Source organism: Anneissia japonica, unplaced genomic scaffold (genome assembly GCF_011630105.1).
Source record: "Anneissia japonica isolate Jap-2015-1 unplaced genomic scaffold, ASM1163010v1 scaffold6417_len956965_cov193, whole genome shotgun sequence".
Taxonomy (NCBI): Eukaryota; Metazoa; Echinodermata; class Crinoidea; order Comatulida; family Comatulidae; genus Anneissia; species Anneissia japonica.
The window spans coordinates 470,981-496,909 of NW_022713977.1; the positions used below are offsets into that span (position 1 = coordinate 470,981).

General features: G+C 34.8%; 1 protein-coding gene across 1 annotated transcript in view; it reads left to right on the plus strand.

The window, feature by feature from the left end:
• LOC117108845 (IgGFc-binding protein-like) overlaps window positions 1–25,929 on the plus strand; it is an 87,028-nt gene that overhangs the window by 31,184 nt on the left and 29,915 nt on the right. The window contains exons 17-54 of the mRNA XM_033251014.1: window positions 19–218; window positions 1,542–1,716; window positions 2,152–2,262; window positions 3,053–3,249; window positions 3,794–3,898; window positions 4,826–4,981; window positions 5,992–6,130; window positions 8,586–8,762; window positions 9,471–9,667; window positions 11,024–11,198; window positions 11,761–11,886; window positions 12,519–12,727; window positions 13,059–13,166; window positions 13,823–13,975; window positions 14,570–14,717; window positions 15,272–15,451; window positions 15,957–16,162; window positions 16,310–16,484; window positions 17,885–17,995; window positions 18,228–18,439; window positions 18,551–18,658; window positions 19,019–19,174; window positions 19,362–19,518; window positions 19,623–20,737; window positions 20,803–20,959; window positions 21,062–22,255; window positions 22,389–22,568; window positions 22,930–23,135; window positions 23,267–23,438; window positions 23,546–23,665; window positions 23,753–23,958; window positions 24,087–24,194; window positions 24,286–24,441; window positions 24,534–24,687; window positions 24,778–24,957; window positions 25,055–25,248; window positions 25,365–25,539; window positions 25,773–25,883. Of these exons, the coding sequence (XP_033106905.1) occupies window positions 19–218; window positions 1,542–1,716; window positions 2,152–2,262; window positions 3,053–3,249; window positions 3,794–3,898; window positions 4,826–4,981; window positions 5,992–6,130; window positions 8,586–8,762; window positions 9,471–9,667; window positions 11,024–11,198; window positions 11,761–11,886; window positions 12,519–12,727; window positions 13,059–13,166; window positions 13,823–13,975; window positions 14,570–14,717; window positions 15,272–15,451; window positions 15,957–16,162; window positions 16,310–16,484; window positions 17,885–17,995; window positions 18,228–18,439; window positions 18,551–18,658; window positions 19,019–19,174; window positions 19,362–19,518; window positions 19,623–20,737; window positions 20,803–20,959; window positions 21,062–22,255; window positions 22,389–22,568; window positions 22,930–23,135; window positions 23,267–23,438; window positions 23,546–23,665; window positions 23,753–23,958; window positions 24,087–24,194; window positions 24,286–24,441; window positions 24,534–24,687; window positions 24,778–24,957; window positions 25,055–25,248; window positions 25,365–25,539; window positions 25,773–25,883 (8,109 nt within the window). The remainder of the gene's footprint in view (window positions 1–18; window positions 219–1,541; window positions 1,717–2,151; window positions 2,263–3,052; window positions 3,250–3,793; window positions 3,899–4,825; window positions 4,982–5,991; window positions 6,131–8,585; window positions 8,763–9,470; window positions 9,668–11,023; window positions 11,199–11,760; window positions 11,887–12,518; window positions 12,728–13,058; window positions 13,167–13,822; window positions 13,976–14,569; window positions 14,718–15,271; window positions 15,452–15,956; window positions 16,163–16,309; window positions 16,485–17,884; window positions 17,996–18,227; window positions 18,440–18,550; window positions 18,659–19,018; window positions 19,175–19,361; window positions 19,519–19,622; window positions 20,738–20,802; window positions 20,960–21,061; window positions 22,256–22,388; window positions 22,569–22,929; window positions 23,136–23,266; window positions 23,439–23,545; window positions 23,666–23,752; window positions 23,959–24,086; window positions 24,195–24,285; window positions 24,442–24,533; window positions 24,688–24,777; window positions 24,958–25,054; window positions 25,249–25,364; window positions 25,540–25,772; window positions 25,884–25,929) is intronic.

Sequence of the window (25,929 nt, forward strand, 5' to 3'; positions counted from 1 at the left end):
GTTTTTATTTCATGTCAGATTTATCCTGTAAAGATAATTCGGAATATGAATTGTGCGGATCAGTGTGTCCTGAAGCGTGCGTAGATACCGATGAACATATTGATTGTAATCGCCCATGCATAGAGACATGCGAATGTGAAGAAGGTTTTATTCTGAGTGGGTTAGATTGCGTTCCTAAAGATGAATGTGGTTGCTTATATGGAGAATATTACATACAGGTATATGAATTAATAAATTATTATCAATTAATAATCGAGTTATTTATTTTATTGTCATTTTCAAGTTAATTATCATCAATTAACAATCAATAATTATCAATTACAACTGTGAGGGGTGTTTATTCAAATGGTAATCATACATTTTTGAATTACAAATCTATTAATAACTACAAATCAATATCAAATTTACCGCAGTGTACAGTAAAATAAGTTCTAGTAATCTTGAAAGCTCCCATGAGGGCAGTATAATAGATGCAGTAGAGCTAAAAAAAAGGTCTATTAATCAATCAACAATTAATCAATCAGCCTCATGAGGGCAGTATAATAGATGCAGTAGAGCTATAAAAGGTCTATTAATCAATCAACAATTAATCAATCAGTCTCATGAGGGCAGTATAATAGATGCAGTAGAGCTATAAAAGGTCTATTAATCAATCAACAATTAATCAATCAATCAGTCTCATGAGGGCAGTATAATAGATGCAGTAGAGCTATAAAAGGTCTATTAATCAATCAACAATTAATCAATCAGTCTCATGAGGGCAGTATAATAGATGCAGTAGAGCTATAAAAGGTCTATTAATCAATCAACAATTAATCAATCAGCCTCATGAGGGCAGTATAATAGATGCAGTAGAGCTAAAAAAAGGTCTATTAATCAATCAACAATTAATCAATCAGTCTCATGAGGGCAGTATAATAGATGCAGTAGAGCTATAATAGGTCTATTAATCAATCAACAATTAATCAATCAGCCTCATGAGGGCAGTATAATAGATGCAGTAGAGCTATAAAAGGTCTATTAATCAATCAACAATTAATCAATCAGCCTCATGAGGGCAGTATAATAGAGGCAGTAGACCTAAAAAAGGTCTATTAATCAATCAACAATTAATCAATCAGCCTTATGAGGGCAGTATAATAGATGCAGTAGAGCTAAAAAAAGGTCTATTAATCAATCAACAATTAATCAATCAGTCTCATGAGGGCAGTATAATAAATGCAGTAGAGCTATAAAAGGTCTATTAATCAATCAACAATTAATCAATCAATCAGCCTCATGAGGGCAGTATAATAGAGGCAGTAGTAAAGGTCTATTAATCAATCAGCTGAGTGTTTCTAGAACTCTTCATGGGATCTAAGAAATGGCAATGAAACACCTTATCTTGTCAATTGAGCTTGGTTGGACCCAGTTAATTCTTTGATGACAGACTGTCTTTGATGGATAAATATATTTGTTTATTACTATTTTTATTATTATTAAACACTCTACAGTTAATGTTTTTAATCAATGACATTCTATATATTTTTTTAATTTTTTAGCTAAATGAGACATTTATTAATAGCACATGTGATGGAGAGTGCACCTGTACTTCAGGTGGACAGGTTGTATGCCAGCCGTATGCCTGTAGGGCTGATACTGTCTGCCAAATTGAGGATGGAGTCCGAGGCTGTTACTGTCCCGAAGAAGAAATCGAATATGAAGGAGCCTGTATCTGTAAGTCACATTCTGTATCTGAAAACACTGTTGTATGCCAAAATTTAGTCAAGATGTGGCTATATATGGTCATTATGTGATGTCATCATGACCATATTTAGGCATATCACATGTTTTTGTCAAATATAATTTGGTCTGGAGTTTTAGATAGATAATAAATGTTGCAATCTTAAGCCCTATCCAGGCTATCAAATTCTATTTGACAAAAACATGTGACATGCCTATTAGAATATGATCATAATGACATCACATCATGACCATATATAGGCACATCATGACTGTATATGGGCATATAACAGTTTGTTGTCAAAGAAATCAGGATGAGCATAACATGCACCTACTGTACCTTCACACATACTTAGTTTAACATGTCCTGGTGTATCTTCTTGAAGAATCCAAATGATAATGTTTTATTGTTTTATTACCTATATTTAGCTGACCCATGTATTCCTAACCCATGTGAGAATGGTGGATTGTGTATTGGAGACGGATTCAACTACACTTGCTCATGTTCCAAAAGGTGGACAGGTGACAACTGTCAAACAGGTAAGAATTACCAAGTCTATTTTGGGAACACTTCGATGAAAAACTATTTCATTTTTTAATTTATTTCGCCTTGTTCGTAGATATATACAAAATACAATAAATTTGCAAAAAAGTAGTCTCATGTCCCCCAAGACCCGGCAGGATTGCCAAAAAGTAAAATAAATTACCATCTAGTTGGCTTTCCAAGCAATGGGGGAAACATAGACTAGCATAAGAATATAATATAAATTTTTAAAATATCAAAATCTATAAAAATAATGCAAAAATACACACACAAAATAGATGCCACGTTTCCGTTAGTGAAACAGAATCGTCAATTGTACCACATTGGTTTATGTTATCGGTGCATTACATAATCATTATATTATCTTCTCGATGATGGACAAAAATCAGTTTACTCCTTATTTTGTCAAATTAAACAAATCAGCAGCGATGTTGTTAGTACTTACCTTTGATAAACCAATTAATGCCAAAGTTTCTTGAAACTTACCTATCGACCATAAAAGGAAATAATGGCATGCCGTTGCCCTAGCAGCGTGAATAACCACCTTCCTTGTTTCCCTCTCCTAGTAGAAATATGTGTGAAGAAGTAATAGGGAAAAATGGTCAAAATTCATAGTTTGTATAATAATGTTCCATAATAATTTTAACAATTTGTAAATAATAATTGCAATTTTTTGTAATTTTTTGTTAATATAGTGAATTCTTTGTATATATTTTATAATATTTTTATATGACTTCTATTTTTAAGTTTAATTCTTCTCAAATTGTTGTATTGTGACACTGATAGGTCTGGCAACTTGTGAAAGCTTTGGTGATCCACATTACATTACATTTGATGGTACAGTTTATGATTTCATGGGAGGATGTCAGTATATGTTGCTAGCAATATCTGATCAGTTACACATTCTACAAGACAACGAAAAGAGTGTAAGAAACCCAAAAGTAGCATACACAAAGTCTATCACCATACAGCTGAGTAACATGGTAAGTCTTGTTTATTTATTTATATATATTTAACCAACTATTGCCAATTTTCCCAAGTAATAATACCCCTTGATAAAATAATGGAACATTCCTGCTACTGTGCTATAATGTGACTTTAGTTAATAGGATAGATTAGTAAATATGCACAATTTGCAATGGACCTTTTCTGAATGTCGATCACATCTAAAAATCTGACCAATCAAAAGAGAGCAGTGAATACACACTTATCCCTCAAACACACGTCTTGGGCCAAAAACCATCAAAAAGACGTGTTTACATATTCTTTGCCCTTTTTTTTTTGTGGCAACAATATTCATTCATTTTCCTCACTTTAAGGGAAGTACCTGATAGTTTATCATGGGCTGAGAAGTTGAAATCTATATAAGAATCCTTCCCAAAGACAAATAACTGTCTAGCCTTTTTTATTAACAATTTCAAAAGCTTTTCTTTCGTTTTTATTGCCTACATCTTTCCACTTTTGATGGTACTACCACAAAGATAATAATTAAGAATATCCATATTTTTTTATATATGTTTCATATAGACCATAGAATTGCATCGTGAAAAGCAACTTTTAGTGAATGGTCGTGAAGAAGTTCCTCCTTTCAACGCGCCACTGTTTTCTGTATTCGATATTGGTGAATATATAGTAAGTGTTCATAATAGCGTTTTTATTAAAGTTTTTTTGTTTGCAGAAAAAGTTTGTGTCAGGAATTAATAATAATTTAATTTTACTTATTTTTGCCTACCACGGATCTCCATTGTTAATAATATCGTTGTTCTTGTTAATATTAATTAAATTAGTTAATTCAATTTTAATTATTATTAATCTAATCACATAATAAATTGAAAGTTTGAAATTGCAAACAATTTAAATTTAATGCAATTTGTATGATAATCTTAAGTTATGCAGTTTTTTCAAAAATTAAAATGTTCTAGGGTTATACAACAGGTAAAATGTTGTTAAATATTAGTAATATTGGTATTTATATATTTATTCTTTATTATACCAATGAAACAAAATACTGTATCAAAATCCAAGATGGCAATGAATGACCACAGTTAAAAGAAACTTGTCTCTCAAGCCGGTCATTCCATCTTATTTATTAATATATTACTGATAAATATTCTGACTGCCAGGTGTTTAGAAAAATGGTACCAGCCACCGCCAGACATTTTAGCGAATTTTAACACTTTTCGGAAGCTTGTTGAGAGTGTGCATGTGATCAGATTGACATGTAATGAATTCTACAAGAACTACAAACATCTTAGCTTTAAAATGGTACCAAATACTTTATTCTAATCACAATCTTTGACCCGTAACAAAATTAAAATGACTCGCTTTTGGATATTTATGCAATATCCCACAACGAAGCTGAGATAATCACGATTTCGTAAAAGTACATCTATACCACCCCGCTCAATGTAAACAAACAAATAGTGAAATATTTATGGACCAGACTTAATATAGTGTTGCGATTGAGTGTCGCAATTGCTACAACCGATCGCAATGCGATGCTAGTCTGAATGGGGTATTATTCTTTTTACATTACTTTCATTGTATTTGTTCCTATAGGTTGTCGCTACAGAACATGGAGTTGAAGTCATTTATGATGGTCTTTACAATGTAGAAATAAGTGTTCCAGAAACATTTCAGGGGCTAACTAGCGGACTTTGTGGGACCTTTGATAATGATAAAGCCAATGACCTCACAACGCCAAATGGAACTGTTGTATGTAGTTTATTTTTATACATTATATTTACTTTAAATGTAGTTATTAATATAAAAGTGAACTTGAATAATTTGTAATTTTCTCAATACTATTAAGCAAATCAAATTTAATTTTTGTGTATGTATTTAATTTCCAATTTCAAAGTTTTCCGAAAATAGTGATTTGGTTTTCATGTCTTCGTAAAAAGGAATTTATGCTGATATGGTTTTCATTACTTATTCTTTTTTTCTATCATTATGATAAATGATACTTTTTTAAAGGATGATACTATCTTAAAGTTATAGATTAAGTGTGCAAATAGTGAAAACTAATTATCTTTAACAAAATTATATAATTATATTATAATTATATATCATTAATTACAAATTCTTAATTCAATTTGTCTATTTCATGAATACTTACCTGAATGAATCAATATAAGCCAGATTCATCTATGAATTTCCCCACGAAAAATCCATGCGCATATAACGCATCAATTTTACGTAAACTGCATCAGACTCTTTGCTGAGAATGAATAGACCTACCTGAATAAAAAGGAGTATCCTTGAAAGAACAAAACCACATGCTGTTTCTGTTGTGTTAATGTTGCTTCGAGTGATCGTTACATTTAGTTCCCATGGCTACTATATGTCTTCTGTTAAGAAATCTGGCTTATATCCGTTCATCCAGGTAAGTGACTCATAGACCATCGCTTCTGAGTCTATTTTCTTGAGTCCACACATAGCCAGGCTATCAAAAACAAATCATGTGGTTTTGTCTGCAGAAACCACAAAGCAAAGACACTTCTAAACGTAGAGTAGGTAAGCTTTTCTTTCTATTCATCTATATCGCTCTGCGGCGAGAAGGAAACAAGGATATTGTTCATTCATGCAGGGCGAGCCCATTATTTTTTTTTTATGAGAGTTAAGTTCCAAAGGAAACTTAGGCATTCATCAGTTTATCCAGGTAAGTATCTCACTCATAGACTAACAACATCACTACGGATTTGTTTATTTTGTGTGATTTACAGGTTGAAGACCCGGTTACATTTGGAAACAGTTGGGAATACGGGGAAACATGTTTGTTCCCTGAAGTTGTTGGTCCGCCTTATGCTCCTTGTGATATAGATGATCCTTCTCAGAGGTGCGGGATCCTATCAGACAGTTCAGGTAATGGAGGCAGATTCAAGAGGGGGTTCCCATCTCTACTCCCTTCCCCTACCAAAATTTTTGAAAATTAAAGAAAATTGACGGAAAAAATAGAAAATTACATTCAAATTTAAGTCTGAGAGTGCCCTAGTCAGACAAGTTTTTGCTTCAGTCCCAACTATGGTAGAGTTTTTTATTTTTTTATTTTATTTATTTAGGCACACAACACATGCACCAAAGATTTTCAATAGTGAAATATATTACTGTCCACCTTGTAGGTAGCAATCCCATACACAAAACAAACATACACACACAATACTTTACACAAACTAAATCTCAATATGAGATTTAGGGAGTGGAGTTGTACTGGTCGTGAGAAAAAAATCGTACAACACTGACAGGAACTGAATTGAATTGAACCCAGGACCCTGGGATTGGGAGGCAAGCATCTTAACCACTAAATTATTCAACTGTTTAAAGTGGCTCCCTGTGCCCCCTCGATTTTGAATTTTGGGATCCACCACTGGGTAAAGCAGTCTCTCTCAAAAGTTATATTGTTTGTAGTAAAAGATGAAAAAATTAATAAAAAATCCAACCAAAAGACTTAAGCAGTTAGCACAATGGCTCAGACTCTCAATCTTGTAGTCAGCATGGGAGGGGGGTTTGAAACCCTGACTGTGCAAGTTGCTTCTCTTCTCAAGCAAGGCACTTTATTTATATTCATCTCCCTCCACCCAAAAGTATTATAAGTGGGAACCTGGTAGAATCAAATATCAAGCGCTGATTCTAGCTGCTTATGGTGTTGTGTTCCTCAGGGAGATAAGGATGTGTTCCATAGGCGTTTGATCCGTGGTAATAATGCATACATGCCAACACTCCCATTTTGGCCGGGAACTCCGGTTTTGGTGAGCTAACTCTCGACCAATTTTTTTTCTCTGTTTTTTCACATGCTCTGCCAGTTTACAAAGAAAATTACATAGGCGTACTTATATATTAATTTGTCCTTTTTCGCAATAAAATACTACAAAAAACCTCAATATTCACGTTATCTTTTAATATTCATTCATTCATTCATTTCACTTTAATTGCCAAATTCCAAGAGCATATACAAAATGAGTTAAACAAGTACACATGGCAGTAGAAGGTTAAAATAAAAGATTTCTCTTGTCAAGTTTAACCCCCTTTAAAATAGTAAATATAGTCTCTGTGACTGGTGCATTTTGTCTGAAATCGTTTTAAATTAAGGTAAATAATAATTATGACTAGATTGTTGTATAAAGAATAGTGACATAGCTGGACCGTTGAATAATTAGACATGAAGTTACAGTTGCTAAAATACCGCCCCAGTATTATTATCTGTATCAATTTAAGCTCATAGACCTGCAAGATCACTTCTACTTTGTGTGTCCCAGACTGTAAGGCCATCCTCGCATTTCGGGAAAATAAGGGCTGATTTCCGCATAGATTTTGCCGAAAATTAGGCTTTGACCTTAATCTTAATATATATAACCAATGCATTATGCAATAGTTATGATTCTGCACACCTATTTTCTTGTACTGAAAAGGCCAGCAAATGAGAAATTGATCCATGAATACATGCTCACGCGAGAAAATATGTTATTCTACTATATTAAACACACAAGTTAAAATCAATATATTATAGGAATACACATTATAAGAATCATGAGATTTACTGTTATAATACATTAAATAGCTAAAGCTTCCAGGGGGTTACAACCCCTGCACCCCCATCTGATGGGGACACATACCCCCCTTCCACAGACTCAGGCCTTCAGGGGCGCTTCGCGCGCCAGATTCTCCCGTTTTTTTAATATCAAAATGTTGGCATGTAGTTTTTATATGGAGCATTCTTAATAAATGGAGCCACAGATCAATAAAACATTCAGTATTTGCTGATAATTTTGTGAATACCGATAGTTTTCTTTAGAGGGACTTAATCGATGAATGCTCACCTGCCTTCTCCTTGTTAGATCAATGGTGATCTCAAGGAAAATGAGGCTGATTATATGACGTTACATTTATGCGCTCTCAGGTTGCACAGTGCTGTTAAGTTCCTACAAGGAATATTGGAATATATCAGTTCATCTAGGTAAGACTATCACTCATAGACGCGCAACAACATCACTTCTAATTTGTGTGATCTCAGACTGTTAATTAAGGCATGCACAGGAAATATATCCTCCACGCTAAAATTAGGTCTAGAAATCCATCCTCACATTTCAGAAAATAAGGGCTGATTTCCGCACAGATTTTGCCGAAAATTAGGTTGACCTAATCTTAATATATACCAATGCATTATGCAATAATTATCATTCTACGCACCTATTTTCTTAGCGATTTTTCATTCAAATTTGAGCTAGTTTTTGGGGTTTCATCCGCGCATTTAAAATACTCCACAATATGGTGTGATCTGCATAAATGTGTGTTGACATTATTTTCTTTGTATTTTTTCCAGGCCCATTTGTTGCCTGTTTCCGGATTTTTGATCCACTCCTATACATTGATAGTTGTAATTATGACGATTGTGCATTCCCTGGTGACCAAGCTTTTTGCGAGGTTTTGAACATATTTGCAGATAAGTGCACCTCCCTTGGTGGTGCAATTGGTGAATGGAGATCTGCTGATTTCTGCCGTAAGTATCATATGGATCTTTTCGGAGTGGCAATTAAACTTAACAACTGACCAATCAGAACAGAGACAGGAACATGCACATGTCTCACAAACATGGGACCTTAGCAACAGTATCCAAGGGCGGGGCTCCACCTTTGGGACCTCAAAATTTGTGGTGGTCTCGGGGTTGGTCTCCAATAGAGGGCTAGCTTTGTGTTAAAAGGTTGAAGATTGTTGTTTAGGTCTTCGGAAAAATGGTCTCAAATTAGAGGGGTCTCGGAATTAGAGGGATCTTGAATTGGAGCTGCACTGTATATATAATTTACTATAATAAATATAAATATATTAAAAAGCACATACGGTAACACAATTGTGTTTTTGTGTTACCGTATGTGCTTTTTAATATACTTGTATTTATTTTTATACTGGAGTACATTTGCAATAAGGAAGGAAAATTTCATAATTGTACCTTGTATTTTTATGACAATAAAAGATCTGTATCTGTATTCGTATAAAATTGCCTAATTTATAAATAGAAATAAGTATTATGTAATTAAGGCAGAACACAAAGGACACAATGTCCATAATATTTTCACAAAAAATTTCATAGTTTGAGACTTTTATAATACCTAAATTATTAAATTTCTCAAAATAACTTGGAGCACTGTCTTGGTATTGTTAGTTATTTATAATTTTTCTCACCACAAATTCATTAATTTTATATGTACAGCAATTCAGTGCTCAGAAGGTTCTCGCTACTCTACCTGTGCGTCAAGATGTCCAGCGACATGTGCAGATCGAAATCCTCTAGAATGTCCAGGGTGTCTGGAAGGCTGTGAATGTGATGATGGCTTTCTTTTGAGTGGCGGGCGGTGTGTCCCTGAAGATGAGTGTGGCTGCTTGGTGGATGATGAACGATATATAGAGGTAATATCGGGGGCCATTAGGATGTGCACTGAGTTTGAGTAAAAATAGTATGAATGTCACTCCAAATATTGATAAGGCCATTTTATTCAATGTTTTACTTTTATTTAAGCATCATCAGCAATAATACATAATACAAAGAGGTAAAATTATATACAGTACAAGTTACCATAAATCCTAATTAATCTCCTGTGGTGTATCTAGGATGTGCGCGGGGAATACAGCCTTCCAAAAATTGCTCACATCCCCCGAGACTCCTCTCTCATTGAAAATGTCTGAAGCAAAAAAATCATGCTGAAGCAGTGGCGTATCTAGAAGTCTTGAAATGGTGGTGCTGATGGGAGAGCGCGAAGGTAAAGTGAGGGGCTTGATGATTAGTTGAGGGGGGCGCTAATTCTGAAAATAAGGTGATTTTAGGTGATTTTTAACTACTTGACCATGATTTTTGGGGGCAACTGGGAGTGCTCGAGTAATTTTTGGAGGGGCGTGCTCCCCCTAGATACACCACTGTGCTCAAGCACTTAAAGATTACCTCATATCACCTGGTTTTGCGACCTCGCTCCCCTCACTTAATCATTGGGCCCCCTGCTCCACCATTGCATGCCCCATACCCCTTAATTACCTCGGCCCCAATCAGTAGGGGTAGGTGGTGTGCACCCTCTGTCTGTGAATTTTCCTCACCAGACCCTCTCTATTTTGTATTCCTAGATCTGCCACTGCTAGTACTACTCCAAGTTAGCAGGCCCTTTACATCGCAAATTCCAACACGCCTGTTCGATGCGAACGACTTTTACATGTACATAAATATATTCATTCATTCTGTAAAACATGTTTTTCTTTAAAAGGGTTCCATCTAGTTTGTAGTAGTAATTTTTTAATAGGATCATTTAAAAAATACCCCACAGAATCGGTCTACTTTAAATTCTACTTTTTTTTGGTATTATCATTACCTCTGTAAAGAAGTACGTAATCCACTATTTCAATACTGAGTAAATTTTTTATTGGTGAGAGAGCTCTAACTTGGTGTTTTAAATAATGTAATAATATAAATCAAATGCACAGTCAGAAAGTTTTGGTTAAAAAATGTTCGCTGTTGATAAATACTCTTCTGATTCCTCCCATCAGATCTTCTGCAGCCATCAGACTGATCTCATCCATCTTTGCAGCTGCTCCTCCCACAGGCATTAAGGGACTCTTTATCTGCTCACAATTTCAAAACTTGTTTTGACTGCCGTGACCTTTTTACATTTTCCTAGCGTGCTTTACCAGATTATTTTACCATACCATCATATACAAGTAGCGAGCAAAGATGTTTTTGCAGTTATGCAACTTAATTTTATTTTCTATTCTTTTCTTTAGCTCTTCTCATCATTTGCTACGTCAGATTGTGGGATGCTTTGTACTTGTCAATTGAATAACACCATTGATTGCATAGAGCTGACATGTGATATAAATGCAGAGTGTGGCGTTTCTGATGGCCAGTTTGGTTGTTTCTGTCCATACGGTTTCATTGGAAATGGAACCTACTGTGAAGGTACTTTGTCACATGTGCTTTCTATTGTTCAAATATAGAATAACCAAAGATTTTATAATAACAAGATAGCGTTCTCCACGTTTTGCGTGTAACAAATTGAAGCGTCCAATTCACGCAGAAATCAATAGAAAGTAATTGTAACTGAGAGAGGGCATCCTAGTTGCTACTATGGCAGTTGTTGCAGAATTTGCATGGAGATCATAGATGTCAAAGTTCAAAAGGAATTGTAATCGCAAGAGGGCATCCTACACTGCATTATTACAGAATTTGCATGTAGAAATCGCATTGAACGCTAACTTGTTATAAGATCTTTGAGAATAACTAATTATTACAGTAGTTGGGAGATATTGTTTATTGAGCATTTACTTCTAAAAAGCCCTTTTGTATTTTGATCTGCACCTGCCTGTATTGAAAGTCAATCAACATAAACAAACATTTAACACATGGGCCTAAAATTTACTACTTTGCAATTTTTTTACAATTAAATATTTTCTATAATTGAAAGAAGCATTTTGTATATTTTGTGTTGTTCATCTGTATTTGATCTGTTTTGTACCTACAGTCGATCCATGTATTCCCAATCCATGTAACAATTCCGGCAGTTGTATCCCGAACAATGACCTGGATGCTGATCCATTGTACATTTGCCAATGCCCCAGAGGATTCACGGGAGAGCATTGTGAAATTGGTACGTAAACCAAGCACTTACTGTATCAAACAACGCAATTCTATGGAGAACGCAACATCACAACACACACGTAACAGATCATTTTTAATTATGACTCATTCAGACTGACACCGAAAGTCAGCGAACGGTATCGCTTCATCTAACGTTCACAGGGAGCGAAGTTGAATTGGTCGTATGATGGTGGTATGACAATCATACGATGCAATGAGTGCCCGACGTAAAGGAGAAAAGGCTCTTTCTTTTTTCACAATACTTGTTTGTAATGTTACTAATATTTAAAACCACAAACTTCTAAGACCAAAAAGGTGTCCCTTAATTATAGTGGTGCCTCTTGAATAGGGGTTGCCCATAGTGTTCAAAGATATACTTTCCCTCGTTTGGGTTATGAGTGTTCCAAAAGTTGGTTTCTACTGTATTTACAGTCAAGAAGTCAACAATTGGGTTATCCCCAGAAATTATAAATAATAATCACATATTCAGCTTTGCCATATTTGTTTGTAGTGAAACCAATTAAAAGAAAAGAGTACTTACTTATATTAAGATGTATGTTAAACTGAGGGGTTTTTTTTCCTTTTATATCAGTGTTTGTATATAATATAAATTTTTGTATTTTTTTTTTCATAATATTCTAGAAACTCGCTACTGTACCGCTCACGGAGATCCTCATTATTCAACGTTTGATGGTTTCCGTTACGACTACCAAGGCGATGGTTCCTTCATCTTGTCACAATTTGAGGAAAACTCCACATATCTATTTCAGATTATTCAAAAAAATGAAAAATTAAGGTCCAATCCCAATGTAGCATATACCAAAGAAATATATGTACTTGTCTATGGAATGGTAAGTATTAAACACTAAATGGTGTGAATGTGTACCTTATTAAACTTGTGAATATATATAAACACACATCTCCTCACTCCTCTTCGAGTTTTCTCACAGAGGCACTCATATAAGAAGAAATGGGGCAAAATATCTCTCAAGATAGTGGCTGCTAAATTCTGGAATAGCCTACCACCATCTTTAGGATTCTGCAACAACTGTGACACTTTCAAAATTATTAAACAAATCAGAAATTCTTAAAACTTGGAACAGTTTAAATATCAATTGTGCTTATATATAGAAGAAATTTCAGAATTAATTGTTATTATTTTTTATTTAATTATTCATTTAGGAAATATTTTTTGGACAAGGTAAGCTTTTAAGAGTGAATGGACTGAATGCAATTCCACCAGTTAACCCTACAAGCGATTTGGAAATTGTTCTTAATGGCGACTCACTGGTAAGTTTGTTAATATTATTTATTGGATTTACTTTTGCATCAGTGGCACACATCAGACAATACCTGATGGTGCATCCAAACAAAATAGAAGTAAAGAAATTAAATCAAATTCAAAACAAAAGGAACAACATAAACAAGGGTGAATTAAAGGCCTATGGTAACTTATAGAAGTAACGTAAATGGATACATAACTGGGGTAGTATAATATATGGTTATATAATGTTTATTGACAAATCTCTAAAATTTTCATCATATCCAAGCAAGTTAGTCAAGTTTTCTTGTGTGACTTGTTCACTAATACAAGGATATTTTTCAAATGGAATTTTTTGTGCTATGAATGGCAAACCCCTCTTTAGTTTTATTAAAACTATCAACGGTTATGTGAGAAATATTTGTAAATTGCCCATATATGGCTATGATGATGTCATGTTGAACTACTGTATATAAGGACATGATGATGTCATATGACATATGACATCATCATAACATGACATCATGTCATATCTGGCCAAATGACACAGATTTGTCACATACAGCCTAATTTTATATGTATATGTATATGAAGCTTGCTAAAAATAAATGACAACATTTCATTGTATTGGACAGTAAATGAACATTTGCTTTAACTTTGTTTACAATTAATTACATCACAACAGTATCTTAGAACTGCCTTCGGATTGGAAGTTTCTTACAATGGTGTTGCTGATGTTGACGTCGGTCTGCCAGCAACGTTTAAAAACACTGAGGGTTTGTGCGGCAGTTCTGATGGCAATCCAGATAATGACCCCAGTAATCCTGATGGCCAACTGGTAAAAAAAATAGCATGTTTTCTCCTCTTTGGTTTTTGAAAGAAAAGTCTACAACTCTGTCGTGACACTGAGACTCCAATGAATATTGATCGCTAATAGTTCATTGTTCATAGTTCACTTTATTTGAAATACAATTGCTCGAATATTAGTAAGGCCCTGTCCAGACTATCAAAATTTATTTGACAAAAACATGTGACATGCCTAAATATGGTCATGATGACATCACATCATGACCATATATAGGTACATCATGACTATAGTGTCTATATGTGGCACAAAACCCAAAGGAAAATGAGAATTATAGGATAGCAGACTTGCCACAAGTCTCTAATTTATAGATTTTTCCTAGTATTAGCTTATTTCGAAGAGCACCCACCAGTGTCGGTTTATGTCGAGAAACTTATGTTGTTAATTTGGATGCGACAAGAAAAGTATACTATGGAATGCCATTGGCGTTCCATATTTTTAAGCATTTTCACTGATTAAGACAAAGTTTAGGGACTAGAACCCAGTCTAGATAGCTGCAGAAAGATTTTCTTGTAAAAGTAAAAAAAATATTAATTTATTCATATCTTTTTTCCTTTCAACAATTAGGTGCTAAATATCAATGCCTTTGGAAATAGTTGGAATATTTATCCGGGACCATCATTTCCAGAAGGAGAAGATCCTTATGAGCCTTGTAGGGACAGTCCATTTGCTAATGAAGCCTATGAAAAATGCAGCATCCTCAGTTTACAAAATGGTAATTGTTACTTTTTTTTAATTATGGAAAAAAAAAAATATGGAGTGTACTTACCATATACTAAGTTATACTAAAAGACCAGTCTATTTCGTGAATACTTACCTGGATAACCGACTAATTGCCATTGTTCCCAAAACGGAACACCCCTTCGAAAAAAAATGGAACAGTCCGACCCAAGGCATTACCTGTTTATACATGACCACCATTAAGATATGATTTATAAAGCACACATATCCACTGCAGTAGTGCTCAGGGCGCTACAGTAGGATGGAACCAACAATTGCTGGGAACCTTAAAGCTACCAGAAAACAAACACCTCCAACATCATTATCGTTTACAGGCAATTTGAGGTACAGGGCCGGCCTATTCATAACTCACAGGTGCTCAAGGAATGGTGATAACTAACTTAACAAATTAACTTGGAAACTTCAAAAGCAGCAGACAATAGATGTGTCCGCTGCCTTTGAATTATGAGAGGATAAAATAGGCTGTTGACACTTGATAAAGAAATTTTCATACTGTAATTGATAAATTTTGCCATTTTTTTTTTTCAGGACCATTCTCCATTGGAAATATCCTTTTGAATGCTGAGCCATTCTTTTCCAGTTGTTTGTACGATGCATGTGCCTCTTTACCAGACGAAAGTGTTCTGTGTGATGATATAGCAATTTATGCAAAGAGATTAAGTCAATTTCGAATTCCTTATGACTTGTGGCGGTCTGATTCTTTCTGTCGTGAGTCTTTTATTACTTAGTTTTTTTTTTATTTTGTACACTCATGTGTGCTAATCATGTCATTTACTAATAAAAATATAAAAGCATGTTTGCATCTAATTTATTTTGACGCATTTACATCCTTTTATTGAAGAGGAATGTTAATTCTTTTCTTTCGCTTCCCTGAGCTTCCTGCACTACAAGCAAGCAAGAATCTCTCGGAAAGTAATTCATCTCCCACAAATTCATAATATTTGCATGTTTTTACTACTTTATTATCAATTGTCTCATGGAAGTCAGTGCCAATGCGCAGCAAAATTAAATTAAATATGTTAAGAATGCTCACTCAACCTAATCTCCCAGAATTGATTTCTTCCAACATTGAACCCCTGTTGTTTTGGGCAATTTCCCATAATTATATATAAAAAAAAAGAAAAAAAAGCAGTATTGCATACAAGTCTTATAATAGAAAAATTAAACTATTTATTACTAATTACGCATTTTTTTTTGTTTTATATATCTGAAGCTCCTAAATGTCCCATCAACTCTCACTACACTTTATGTGCTACAAGTTGTCCTGCAACCTGTTCCAAGCCAACTGTGTGGTCATGGCTTTGTAGGTTCCTCTGCAGTGAGGGCTGTGAATGTGATGACGGATATGTTTTGGATGGTTCCGAGTGTGTGCTCCCCGAAAGCTGTGGGGGTTGTATGCTTGGAGAAAGTTATATAGAGGTAGCTAATCTCAGAATTGTTTTGAGTAAGGAAACAAAACAATATATGATTAACTTAGGAAACAAAATATATGCAGTACTTTCAAGTTAGAAGCACAATATGTACCCAAATTGGTGTTTATTCCTTGAGATTTTTTATGACCTTCAGGATGATCAAAGCTTTGTGACTCAAAATTGTAGTGAAATATGCAGATGTGAAGATGGAGACATTTCCTGCACCTCACTGGGATCTTGCCATTCAAATGCTACATGTGATGTTGTAGAGGGAGATTACAATTGCATCTGTAATGATGGCTTTTTTGGTGATGGTAGGGACTGTCAAGGTAAGAGAAGTCTGCTAGATAAGCAGATTTTTACCATTGTTCCTTAACAAAACCACCCCATGTAAATAACAGAACCATTTGTCCCAGTGTGTCACATTGTCCTCCTCATTCTCTTTTCAATGTTAGCTTTAAGTTCCTTTGTCTATTTCATGACTTCTTATCTGGATAAACATACTACCAATGTTCCTTTTACTAGAACCATTTGTAATATGTTGTTAATGTGTTAACATAGATAGTTCTATTACGTTTGAGTTGATTTTTTCAGGTATTTCATATATTTCACTGCTGATAAACCATGTGTTACATTTCCTCTGCTCCCTGGTAAATAATCTTAGTCTGAGGGTGGAGGTGTTATTGAGAAGGAGATCACTCTAAAAGCACCGTGCACGCAGAGCTATGCAAATGAACAAAGAACAAAGCTGCCACAGCGTGGGAAGAACATTTGCACGATGCCTTTGAAGTCTAATGTGTTCCCTGCCACCAAATGCTCAGCAGGCTTTGATTACCAAAAAATAGAACACAGTGAAATGAAGAGCACGTTCTTTTCTCAATGCGCACTACTTACAGTCAATCACTATGGCTGCGCAATCGTTTCCATCTTGAAGCTAATACATTGATCTTTCAAGAAATACCAAACATAATAATATTTTCTTAAAAAAAGAGTTTCGAATTTAATTAAACATTTACATCAGCTTTAAAAGTATGGTATATTGCAACTTTAATTTCCATAAATTGGATAAAACTCGATAATTCTAATTTTAACAGATATTAATTAAGGAATGATGGAGGATTATAATAAACTATGTCATTTTAGGGTTAACGAGGGTTAACTATTCAAAATTCAATCAAGAATCAGAGAAATTTTCAGTTTTACGCTGCCTTTAAGCTTTGTAGTCAAACCAATCGATCTTTAGACAAAATTATAATGAACACAGAAGTAATTTTAACAGAAATATTTGCGGAATCTGTTCCTGAAATATACACATAATAACATACTAAAAGTCTGAAAAAATCCAATCAGGGGAACATTGTTTATGATTTAAAATTTAATGGTTTAAAATCAAATGCTTTATCGCATAACTGCTGTGCTGAAGCGTATAAATGCATGTCGTTGCCAAGTTGTTGCTAATGAAAAAAATGTGAATTATAGGGTAATACGCCCGCATGCTATCCAAAGGCGGGGAACACATTGGTTTGTCGCCTCAAACGGATCTGTTGCTGAGTGATCTCCTTCTAAATAATACCTCCATGGTCTGAGGTACTTGTGGGTGGAAAAACAACTTTCAAACTTCTGCGCTTTTAGCTGTGTCCTGACTCTTCAGCATGCCAACCACTTCCACAATCAATAAGTTTTCTTCATCTGTTAACTATTTATTTGTATTCTGTTGTTAATTTTACAGTTGATCCTTGTGAATCTACACCATGTATGAACAATGGACAGTGTGTCAGTGATGGACCCAATTTTGTGTGCCGCTGTACTCTGGGATGGTCTGGCACCCTCTGTGAAGATGGTAAGATAACATTTAATGTAATTTAATGCAAATTTTCTTGCAATCTTGTGAAAGTGGTATTAGCTGAATTGCTGTCCTATATTTTAATGAATATAAAAATCAATAGTATTTTCACTTTTCATTTAATTTAAGTCATTGCATACCACAAACATACATAGCAGAGAGACAGTAAAATACTACTAAGGATATATTGTATTTTTATATATTGATCTTATTTTGATTTTGTAAATAGGAGAAGCTCAGTGTTCAGCTTATGGTGATCCTCACTACACTACCTTTGATGGACGTAATTTTGACTACATGGGAGAGTGTGTTTATACACTGATTGATGTATGTGGTGTGTCCACTGAACCTAGCTTTAGAATTGAGCAGAAGAACCAGAAGTTTATTCTAAATCCAAGAGCTGCAACTACCAAGGAACTTTACATCTATATCTATGGATTTGTGAGTAATAATCCTAAAAAATATATAAAATTATCTTTATAGTAGATAACTTAAGTAAAAAATGTTGAACAGAAATGTAAATATATTTTTTGTTTCTTTGTTGGAATATAGGAAATTGATTTCCTGCAAGGGAAGCAAGTAAGAGTTAATGGCAGAGATGTGACAACGCCACATACGCCTGCTCCAGGACTGGATATAAAACTTATAGGAAGCAATGTGGTAAGTCTCTAAAGTAAATTAAATAAAAATAGAATTGTTAAACTTAATAGACTTACAGTAGGCTATTTTCTATTTTTGGAATAAAACGATCATTTCTATATACCTTTAAAGAAATGTTAAGATTTCTAAAATCTTTTGTTTACTACTGATTTGTTAAATCCTGTCTATCTTTTATTATAAATTACGGTACTTTCATTATATAGAATGAATAATAATATTAAACATGAATATTAATATTATTACTGACAAACTTAACAACAAACATTTTTGTTTGTTGTGTCCAACTTTAATAATTATATATTAAGGATATGAATATTATTTCACTCATGTTGAACATTTTGCATTTATCTTTATTGTCAGGTTCTCCAAACAAACTTTAGTCTTGAAGTGTCATGGAATGGCGTATATGATTGGAATGTGATTTTATCTGCTGCTTATGCTAATAAAACGTGTGGTTTGTGTGGAAATTACGATGAAGATCCTAGCAATGACTTCACTACATCCGATGGAGAATTGGTAAAGCTCAAATTTTGTGTGACAAATACATGCTGTTTTCCCATATGGGCATTATATGACATCATCATGTCCTTATATGGATATGTTATTAGATATATGGGCAATTCACATAAGTAAAATTTAATAAATTTCTTGTGAAATTAGAGTAAACAAGAGAAATTAACATTAATTTAATTTAATTCAATAGGTAAGCAGTCCAGCTTTGTTCGGTAACAGTTGGATTGCTAACGAAGATTGTAATTCACTTGAAGATCCTGAAAATGACAACTACGACCCATGTGCAGAAAATCCAAACAACGAAGCTAGAGCAAGAGAACTTTGTAATATAATCATCAACAAACAAGGTAGAGAGTTCGGGAGTTATATTAAATGCACAATAACATTAATTTACATAAAAACTATGATAAGATTTGTTATTTATCTCTAATATATGTGGTTTTTTTTGTAGGTGATGCAATTGATACTGCAGGGAGCGAGTTCCTTTTTGCTTTTCCTGGTCAACGTGTACCTGATGAAGCAGCGCCAAAAGTTATAATAACTGGAACTAGTCTTAGCAGCACTAGCGTGACAATTTTTACTTCCAGCAATGTGTTCTTGACATCAGTAGACATCGATGGCAAAGTGACGCAAGTAGTTGATCTTCCATATGATGTAGTGGCGTGTGAAGAATTGAAATGTAGTAATGCAGTCCGTGTCACATCCAGTCGTAATGTAATCTTACAAGCTGCAATAAATCAAGAATACACAATAGAGTCATTCTTAGTATATCCTGTTGATAGTCTAGGAACAGAGTTTATTTTGGTGTCATATCCAGAACCAATGTGCACAGTAACAGCCACTAAAGATAACACAGTTGTTTCATATAACTCAACTGAGGAAATTGAACTTTCTGAAGGTGAGTCTTTCCGAATCGTCAGTGACGAGGACTTAACTGGATCGAGAATGATGTCAAACGAACCAATTTTTGTAACGTGTGGAGGAAATTGCAGGTCAACGGCAGGTGGATATTGCAGCATACTGGTTGAAAGTGTACCTCCAGTTAATACATGGGGATGGAACTTTACGGTTAGCTCGTTCAATGATTACATATTACGTATTGTGGCATCGGAGGACAATACAGCGGTGGAAGTCGAAGGTGAAGATCCTGTTGATCTTTCAACTGGTGGAAGCTTCTTTGATTGGGACATAGACGAGACTGATGCCGTTTTCATTAGCTCCAGTAAACCAATCATGGTTGTACAGTTTGTGGAAGAAGAAGAGGACTTAGACCCCGCAATGTTAATTGTTCCTCCCCACAGTCAGTATATTGGTGAAGTTTCATTCATGCCTCCTGAAATGATCTTCCAAGATTCTTTGATAAGCTACATCAGCGTGACACTTCCATGTGAATATCAGTCTGGATTGATTATTGATGATCAGAGTTTATTTGACGAGGATGACAGTGAAGATGCATCTGGTATGTGTGTAAAGACTTACAGTGTGGAAAATTCAGGACAGTACAGGATTACCCATCGTTTGCAAGATGTACGCTTCTTCGTAATGGTTTACAGTTCTGACTTTGGAGTATCCAGGGCAATTCACACTAGTAAAATTGAGTGAATTAACATTAATTTAATTTGATTCAATAGGTAAGCAGTCCAGCATTGTTCGGTAACAGTTGGATTGCTAACGAAGATTGTAATTCACTTGAAGATCCTGAAAATGACAACTACGACCCATGTGCAGAAAACCCAAACAACGAAGCTAGAGCAAGAGAACTTTGTAATATAATCATCAACAAACAAGGTAGAGAGTTCGGGAGTTATATTAAATGCACAATAACATTAATTTACATAAAAACTATGATAAGATTTGTTATTTATCTGTAATTTATGTGGTTTTTTGTAGGTGATGCAATTGATACTGCAGGGAGCGAGTTCCTTTTTGCTTTCCCTGGTCAACGTGTACCTGATGAAGCAGCGCCAAAAGTTATAATAACTGGAACTAGTCTTAGCAGCACTAGCGTGACAATTTTTACTTCCAGCAATGTGTTCTTGACATCGGTAGACATCGATGGCAAAGTGACGCAAGTAGTTGACCTTCCATATGATGTAGTGGCGTGTGAAGAATTGAAATGTAGTAATGCAGTCCGTGTCACATCCAGTCGTAATGTAATCTTACAAGCTGCAATAAATCAAGAATACACAATAGAATCATTCTTAGTATATCCTGTTGATAGTCTAGGAACAGAGTATATTTTGGTGTCATATCCAGAACCAGTGTGCACAGTAACAGCCACTAAAGATAACACAGTTGTTTCATATAACTCAACTGAGGAAATTGAACTTTCTGAAGGTGAGTCTTTCCGAATCGTCAGTGACGAGGACTTAACTGGATCGAGAATGATGTCAAACGAACCAATTTTTGTAACGTGTGGAGGAAATTGCAGGTCAACGGCAGGTGGATATTGCAGCATACTGGTTGAAAGTGTACCTCCAGTTAATACATGGGGATGGAACTTTACGGTTAGCTCGTTCAATGATTACATATTACGTATTGTGGCATCGGAGGACAATACAGTGGTGGAAGTCGAAGGTGAAGATCCTGTTGATCTTTCAACTGGTGGAAGCTTCTTTGATTGGGACATAGACGAGACTGATGCCGTTTTCATTAGCTCCAGTAAACCAATCATGGTTGTACAGTTTGTGGAAGAAGAAGAGGACTTAGACCCCGCAATGTTAATTGTTCCTCCCCACAGTCAGTATATTGGTGAAGTTTCATTCATGCCTCCTGAAATGATCTTCCAAGATTCTTTGATAAGCTACATCAGCGTGACACTTCCATGTGAATATCAGTCTGGATTGATTATTGATGATCAGAGTTTATTTGACGAGGATGACAGTGAAGATGCATCTGGTATGTGTGTAAAGACTTACAGTGTGGAAAATTCAGGACAGTACAGGATTACCCATCGTTTGCAAGATGTACGCTTCTTCGTAATGGTTTACAGTTCTGACTTTGGAGTATCCACGGCCCTTCCTTTAGGATATGGGTTGGAAACAACTGGAGACAGTGATAATGAAATACTTCCAAGTAGTGAAGGTATATTTGTATTATGTGCTTATATTATTGATATCATTTATTATATACTTATAGTATTAATTATTACAATTTTTATATTACAATACTTGTTTTAAAATCAAAATATATTTTTCTCCGATTTTTAAACTTTTAGCTCCTTTTGTGCTCTGTCATGATGAAATTGACCCTGAAAATGCATTTGAAGGTTGTGTGTACGACATGTGCGCAACATTACCTGATGAAAGCTCAGTTTGTGGAGATGTTGCCACTTATGCAAGTAGATGCTCAGGTTCCGGAATCACAATTGCATCTTGGAGAACAGAAGATTTTTGTGGTAATTTTGCTGTTAATTAATTTTAAGCTGAGATGAACAATATAAACAAAAATCTAAACATTTAACAGTCTATTTCTTGAACGAATTGACAAATAAAAAAATTTAGGTCTTTAATACTGTAGTTTGCAATTCATATCTAGTTTGATACTTACTTTCATAATATAAACAACCGATAAATGCATTTCTTGTGGAATATTAACTTCGAGCATAATAGAAAATAGTGGATTCACCTATTTCGCCTATTCAACACCTAACATTTAATTTATTCTTATGCTCAAGTGGTAAGTTTTACAAGGCATTTTTCTGTTTATCCAGTTAAGTGTCTCACTAGGGTAATACGTTTTCTTAACTTTGCTTGCAGCTCCTGAGTGTAATGAAGGAGCAACGTACAGGACATGTGCTTCAGCATGTCCTTTGACATGTTCAGACATCGGAAATGAGTCAGATGAGCTCTGTCCAAGAATGTGTGTAGAGGGATGTGAGTGTTTACCTGGCAGATATCTTAGTGGCTCAGATTGCGTCTTACCGGAGGACTGTGGTTGCTCTGACGGCAACAACTATTATGAGGTATGAAATCAATTTTAAAAAAAATATATTACAAGTAAAAAAATATAAAAAATAAATATAATCACAGTAAATTTTATTCTATAATAAATCTAAAAAATCCAATTTAAATCTTTTGGTTTTTTGAATTTCAGGCAGGAGCCAGTTTTGTTAAAGAAGACTGTTCTGAAGTGTGTACATGCGCAAGAGGTGAACTTAATTGTGAAGACATGATTTGCGATTCAAATTCTGAATGTAGAGTCGATAATGGTCAGCGTGGTTGCTATTGTTCATTCCCATTTGTAGGAGATGGATTGACTTGTAACAGTAAGATTTATTTTATTCATTTAGATAAATAATATTGTGTTTGGCATAACAGTGGGATAGGGTCGTGTTTCTATTAATATTTGTAACGTTGTGTTGTTTTCTTCCAGTTGATCCTTGTCTGGAGGATCCGTGTGGACAGAATGGAAAATGTGAAGTCAGTGACCAAGACCCACGTGGGTATGTCTGCATCTGTAACAGAGGATGGATGGGTGATAACTGCAATGAAGGTCAGTAAACTAATATGTGATGATGTTTTCTATTTTATTAAGTTGTTTTGCATAATCTTAATTCATCCAAAATGTTAAATTTCACAGGAACTGCAATTTGCAGTGCTCATGGTGACCCTCACTACACTACATTTGATGGCTTACGGTATGATTTCCAGGGAGATTGTAAATATATTCTTTGTCAAAGCACAAATTCTATTGATCCACCATTCACCATTCTTCAACAAAATGTAAGAGTACCCAACTCTGCTGTTGCAAGGACACAAGAAGTAACAATAATTGTCTATGATACGGTGAGTCATATCAGATTACCTCTGATTATTTTACCCTTTTACAATTTATAAGGATATTGCTTAATACATGAAAGAAAGAGGTAAAACCCGAAATTTTAAATTATAATTATGAATTTCTGTTTCTACAGGTGATTGAGTTTAAACAAAATAAAGTTTTACTGATTAATGGAATTGATATGTCACCTCCTGCTAGTCCTGTTCCTGGGCTGAATATAGAATTAGCTGGTCGTTATTTGGTAAGTCACTACTTTTCCTGAAATTAAAGAAACATATAAACAAAATAAGGTAATATGAATTTTATTTACAAATTTTTTTTTTACTTACCAGATGCTCCAAACGAACTTTAGTCTGGAAGTTAAATGGACTGGAGGTAGTGATGTAGATATTTCCCTTTCGACACGATTCTTCAATTCAACACAAGGCTTATGTGGAAATTTGGACAATGACAGAGAAAACGAGTACATTACAAGCAATGGAGAACAAGTGAGAACATAATTTATTTATTTTTAAATTTTAATTTATTGAAGTTTACAGAACCATTTTCATATGCTGTACATATTTTTATTTGTTTTTAGACTGAGAGTATCAATATGTTTGGCAATAGCTGGGCTTATGATCCAGATAACTGTGAGGGTGAAATGGGTGATGATCCTCCAGATCCATGTGGTGATAATCCTGGCAAAGAAGCAGAAGCTCAAACAAAATGTCAGATCATTACTGACAGTACTGGTTAGTTTTCTTATTGTTATCGTTGTTTATTCCTGGTTCTTCCCTTGTTTTTTTTAAAATTTAATGTCATATTGTTTGATTTTATTCCAGGTCCATTCCAGAACTGCCATAGTGTAGTTCCACCTGAATCATATTATGACAGCTGTGTTTATGATTTGTGTGCCACTTTACCAGCTGAATCAGATCTTTGTGAAGGTGTTGGCAAGTATGCAGGAGCATGTTTAGACAGTAACATTGAAATTGGAGTTTGGAGAAGAACAAATTTCTGTCGTAAGTTCATTAAAACTGAATTAAACCTTTGTTGAGATAAGATACCTGTAAATGGCAACGAACTATGAATTAAAATATTTTATGTATTTATTTGTAGCATTGGATTGTGAAGCTAATGCACAGTACAATCCATGTATGAAACCCTGCCAGGCAAGTTGTTCCCAACCACCTAGAAGCTGTAATGAACCTTGTGTGGAGGGCTGTGAATGCAACGATGGTTTTGTGCTCAGTGGAAGCCAGTGTGTCAGACAAAGTGATTGTGGCTGTCAATATGGTTCCAGATACATTGAGGTAATAATCATTCAATTTAATCATTGCAGTGTACATACAGTGGTGAAATGGAATGAGAATTATTGCTTCTTGTAAGGTTATAGCATTTAGTATATATTGTAATGTCTCCATTTTAGCCTGGTTCAAGCTTTACCAGAGAAGACTGTTCAGAAAGATGTGACTGTAGTGGGGGTGGTGTCATTAGCTGTACTAACTTCACCTGTCATCGAGAAAGTACATGTGGCCCTGTTGATGGAGATTATGGATGTATCTGTAATGAGGGATTCCTTGGAAATGGACTTGAGTGTCAATGTAATTTACTTTTTTTTAACAAGTGCTTAAAGAGTCATATAATTGTTATTGTTTTTGAGCTTTTTTAGTCTATTTCGTGAATGCTTACCTGGATAAACCGACTAATTGCCATTGTTCCCCAAAACGCTTTTTTAGTCTATTTCGTGAATACTTACCTGGATAACCGACTAATTGCCATTGTTCCCCAAAACGCTTTTTTATTTTATCTGATTTTGTTCAAAATATATTTGCAGCTGATCCGTGTTTTGTAAATCCTTGTCAAAATGGCGGTACATGCACTTCAACAGGAAGTAGCTTTGTTTGTACCTGTCCAGCTGGTGTCACTGGAGAGACATGTACCTCACGTAAGTATAGCAATATCTAACAGTGTGTAGTAAATCTGTCTCTTAT